The sequence below is a fragment of the Salvelinus sp. IW2-2015 genome, linkage group LG26 (genome assembly GCF_002910315.2).
Source record: "Salvelinus sp. IW2-2015 linkage group LG26, ASM291031v2, whole genome shotgun sequence".
In the NCBI taxonomy this organism is placed as follows: Eukaryota; Metazoa; Chordata; class Actinopteri; order Salmoniformes; family Salmonidae; genus Salvelinus; species Salvelinus sp. IW2-2015.
The window spans coordinates 2,511,253-2,516,326 of NC_036866.1; the positions used below are offsets into that span (position 1 = coordinate 2,511,253).

Below are 5,074 nucleotides of genomic sequence, written 5' to 3' on the forward strand. Positions count from 1 at the left end.
TGTAAACTGAATGATTGAAGGCAGTCCCGYTCGTGCCTTAAACCCGGCCCCCGCCATTGGCCGCCCGCTCAAACTCCAAACAACCAATGGAAGGGCGCCGACCACGAGCCATCCTCCCCTCCGGCCGCGTGTCCCTCGCACTGATTGGTAGAAAGTTACTGTGGGAAAGAAAGTTTTGGAAGTTTCACACGAGCCGTTCGCGTGCAGTCCTAGATATAAATAAGACCAACAAGAAGTGCCACTAGACAGACGCAGCGTTCGCTGGCAGACAGTGATTTCTCGATTCCGTGACATCATTCAGCTTGCGGCTGACTTGGGGACGCTTGTCTCACGCACATAGGTGCGCTACCACCCAAAAAGGATTTTGTTCCTCCGGAATTTGGAATTTCATAAGAGGGTACTGTGAATAGGTGCCGACTACTTGTCAATAACCACCAACAGTGGACTGTAATACCGAGTTGCCGTTGCTCTTGTTGGATATTTCAGACAGACCGAAGATGCCTGCCGATATACTGGAAAAGACATCAGTCTCTCCTATTGCTGCTACTGCAGCTAGCATGAACACGACACCTGATAAACCCAAGACGGCTTCCGAGCACAGGAAGGTTAGTAGTCGGTCAAAGCATCTTAGAAATGCGGATATTCTGTCACTCCAAAATTACGCACGGGCTAGTATAGCACAACATGAACATATCCTTCCCCTTGAGCAAGGCCCACCATTCTAACAATGTATTATATTTATTTTCTTTAGTCATCCAAACCTATCATGGAGAAAAGGAGAAGAGCCAGAATCAACGAAAGCTTGGGACAGTTGAAAACACTTATCCTGGATGCGCTCAAAAAAGATGTAAGTATTACATTTTTATCTCTCACAACAAATGAATTATTACAATCACAGTTATAGATTTACTTTATTAAAAACATAAACTTTAATAAGAAAGTATTCTGTCTTCAATCCTAACAATATTACAATATTACAGAGTTCCAGACACTCGAAACTTGAAAAGGCCGACATCCTGGAGATGACCGTGAAACATCTCCGGAACCTCCAGAGAGCTCAAATGACTGGTAAGTCACTGTAACTATTTTAGTGGGTGAATACCCGGGATGATTTCTTCCAGACTTCCATCTGTGGTTTAGATCATGTTAGAATGAAGTACTCCGTTTACATACTTGGCCCACATCCTCTCTCCCAAGAAGTCTCTCTAAATGTAGCTAATTGTTTGGACTAACTAAATAGCTAATTTATCTTAACCATTGGTGAGCTTCGTAATGTATATGTTTAGTTTGATGTTCATGTTTGAAACTTAAATTGTCGTTATTATGCTGTTGTTATTCTCAGTGGCTTATCATTTTCTCTCTTTCTCCCACAGCTGCGTTGAACTCTGATCCCACCGTGCTAGGGAAATACAGAGCAGGATTCCGCGAGTGCACAAATGAAGTCACCCGGTTCCTGTCCACCTGCGAGGGGGTTAACACCGAGGTCAGGACGCGGCTTCTCGGTCACTTGGCCAGCTGCATGACGCAGATCAACGCTATGAACTACCCCACGCAGCACCAGATCCCTACCGGGCCTCCCCACCGCGCCTTCGGCCAGTCCATGGTACATATCCCCAACTCATCTCCGCAGGGCAACGTGATGCCCCAGCCTTGTAAAGGTGGCTCTCCCCGGAGCATGTCACCAGAAACAACAAAAGTATACGGCGGCTTCCACCTCGTACCTGCCACAGATGGACAATTCGCCTTCCTTATCCCCAATGCAGCTTTTACGCCCAACGGTCCCGTTATCCCCGTGTACGCGAACCAGGTCAACACGCCTGTCCCAGCGGCGGTGTCCCCCGGTGCACCGACAGGCAACTCGGACTCAGTGTGGCGACCCTGGTAGAACAAAAAAAAAGGACCTATCGAAAATACTTTTTATAATGACACTTAGTTCTTCAATGTTCGATGTTACAAAAATTATGTTTGGATTCTGTTTTTGTATTTTCAATGTGTTAAGATGAAAAGATGATGCACTATATTTGTATAGCCTATATGGGAGTGAAGTTCATATTGAAATGAGATTTTTTGTATTGTTGAAGTCTGTTCACTGCATTTTTATATTCACGGTGTCTTTTTTTTATTGCGCGATACCAAAGATATGTTGAATGCACTTTACGTTATTCTTCATTTTGGAAGACAAATAAATTTGTAAAGATATTGAAAAACATTATTGTGCGCTTATCTATGTTTAAAGCCTAATGACCAAATAATTACTTTAGGCTGCGTTTGTTTTGAACTTTAGATAAACTTGAGAATAATTTATTATCGACCTACAATTTCCAAGAGAAAATGGCTATCCTATTCTACTAATATGTTAGTGTAAAAGTCAAATTTGATATTGACTGTGCGTAACTGTCTGACGAAAATCACTCATGTATTCTTGCGCGCGCAAAACTCATGCACATTCAAACCACAGGAATATCACAAACACATGCACTTGTTGCGCCAGGAATGGGTCAGAATTTAGGCTTATGTTGCGTAAAAGTTTAGAATTTTACGCAACAACACTTGCCTACAAGTGTAATAGACTGTGAAGTGGGGCTGGATTTATACACACGCTTTTGCCTAATGCCATCACACAAATGCTGTTGCTTCTGGCTACATCCATAAGAAACCGGCGGCAGGTAGCCTAGCCGTTAAGAGCGTTGGGCCAGTAAAGATTGCTGGTTCAATTCCACGAGCTGACTAGGTGAGCAATTTGTCGATGTGCCCTTGAGCAAGGAACGTATCCCTAATTGRTCTAGATAAGAACGTCTGCTAAATTACATACGTTTTTGAACAAGAGTTGGCCAGGTGTATCAGTCCAGTTGGTGGCGAGATCCTAGACAGGAAAGAAGAGGGAAACTTCACTGAACATGTGAAATTATGAGAAAATACACTATATATACACATGTATGTGGACACCCCTTCAAATTAGTGGATTCAGCTATTTCAGCCACACCTGTTGCTGACAGGTGTATAAAATCGAGCACACCGCCATGCAATCTCCATAGACAAACATTGGCAGTAGAGTGGCCTTACTGAAAAACTCAGTGACTTTCAACATTGCACCATCATAGGATGTCACCTTTCCAACATGTCAGTTCATCACATTTTTTGCCCTGCTAGAGCTGCCCCGGTCAAATGTAAGTGCTTTTATTGTGAAGTCTATCAGCAAAGGCTCAGCCGCGAAGTGGTAGGCCGCACAAGCTCACAGAATGGGACCGCTGAGTGCTGATGCACGTAGAGCTTAAGAATTGTCTGTACTCGGTTGCAACACTCAGTACCGAGTTCCAAACTGACTGGAAGCAACGTCAGCACAATAACTGTTTTTGTCAGGAGCTTCATGAAGCGTGTTCTCCATGGCCAGCAGCCCCACACAAGCGCAATGCCAAGGTCCAGCTGGAGTGGTGTAAAGCTCGCCACAATTGGACTCTGGAGCAGTGGAAACGCGTTCTCTGGAGTGATGAATCACGCTTCACCATCTGGGAGTCCAGCTGATGAATCTGGGTTTGGCGGATGCCAGGAGAACACTACCTACCCCAATATATAGTGCCAACTGTAAAGTTTGGTGGAGGAGGAAAAATAGTATGGGATGCTTTTTTATTCTTAGGGCTAGGCCCCTTAGTTCCAGTGAAGGGAAATCTTAAAGCTACAGCAAACAATTACATTCTAGACTATTCTGTGCTTCCAACTATGTGGAAACAGTTTGGGGAAGGCCCTTTCCTGTTTCAGCATGACAATGCCCCCTTGCACAAAGCAAGGTACATACAGAAATGGTTTGTCAAGATCGGTGTGGAAGAACTTGACTGGCCTGCACAGAACTTGAGCCCTGACCTCAAACCCATCAAACACTTTTGGGATGAATTGGAACACCGACTGTGAGCCAGGCCTAATTGCCCATAATTTAAAAAATGTATTATCCTTTATTTAAACAGGGGAAACAAGCTGAAACAGTCTATTTTACAGTTGTGCCCTGTGATCCAACAACAAAAACAACACAGCAATTCATAAGAATTTAAAACCAAACAAAATTAAAACACATAAAAAGTACAAGATGAAGATTAAAAATATTAAAATAAATAAACTGCTATAAGAAAAACACACATTACAAAAAGCAATCACAGTATATAATAAAAAGTTAATGTAATGTGCATTTAAACTGTGCCCGACCTCACTAATGCTCTTGTGGCTGAATGGAAGCAAGTCCCTGCAGCAATGTTACAACATCTAGTGGAAAGCCTTCCCAGAAGAGTGGAGGCTGTTATAGCAGCAAAGGGGGGGACCAACTCCATATTAATGCCCATGATTTTGGAATGATACGTTCGACAAGCAAGTGTCCACATCCTTTTGGTCATGTAGTGTATAACCTTTAGGCCTGAAGGGAATACCAGTTTGATAAAATTACATTTCTCACAGTTCACATATGAAAGATAATATGGCCATGAGATGCCCTTCAATAATATTAGCAGTAGCTTTGAGTTGTAACTATTATATCAACAACTCTCTCGCTGTTTGCTGCCTTAACTGGCCTTCATACCTCGAATGAAAATGTAATATTTTCATTTGTGGGTCATCAAAGAAAACAATTTTACTCCCACCATCAGATTATGATATTGTTGACAATATGTCAAAATGTTCGAAAATTTGACATGAGCCTCTTCTGAAGATTAAAAAATTAAGTTTGAGAGGGATGGCTCATTTCACTTTTCGCAGTGGAGATTGTGCGTGTCCGAGGATTTTAGAAGTCACGTGCGCCATCTAGCAACACCGCAAGGAAGTGCAATCTCATTGGGTTAGTATTGATCATTGCTTACTACCAGATATCAGCCACTCGTGACAACGTAATTTGTCACGATATTGTGACGTGGAATCTACGTGGAAAATACATTGGATTTGAAAATAGTAATCAATGTAAACTGTTTTGAGGGTAAAATTTCAACCACAATATTATGTCATGGTAACCAATTTTCAATATAGACAAACCTATGTTGAATTTCTACCTTTGAAACCATGTCAGATCTTAAAAAAACAATAACCATGGGCAGCACCT

The 5,074-nt window shown here is 42.4% G+C and overlaps 1 protein-coding gene across 1 annotated transcript; it reads left to right on the forward strand.

Annotated features, from left to right (window-relative positions):
* Nucleotides 1-242: 242 nt before the first annotated feature.
* LOC111953081 (transcription factor HES-1-like) lies at nucleotides 243-2,209 on the forward strand. The gene is made up of 4 exons (XM_023972177.3): nucleotides 243-605; nucleotides 752-847; nucleotides 981-1,068; nucleotides 1,374-2,209. Exons 1-4 carry the CDS (start codon nucleotides 498-500, stop codon nucleotides 1,883-1,885), a joined length of 804 nt encoding a protein of 267 aa, XP_023827945.1. The 5' UTR covers nucleotides 243-497; the 3' UTR covers nucleotides 1,886-2,209.
* The last annotated feature ends 2,865 nt before the right edge of the window (nucleotides 2,210-5,074 follow it).

Bases quoted from the DNA above. Each gene is read 5' to 3' on its own strand.
- LOC111953081 (XM_023972177.3), top strand. From the start codon at position 498: ATGCCTGCCGATATACTGGAAAAGACATCAGTCTCTCCTATTGCTGCT. The intron at 606-751 runs GTTAGTAGTCGG...TATTTTCTTTAG, and splicing joins CGGCTTCCGAGCACAGGAAG to TCATCCAAACCTATCATGGA. The intron at 848-980 runs GTAAGTATTACA...ACAATATTACAG, and splicing joins TGGATGCGCTCAAAAAAGAT to AGTTCCAGACACTCGAAACT.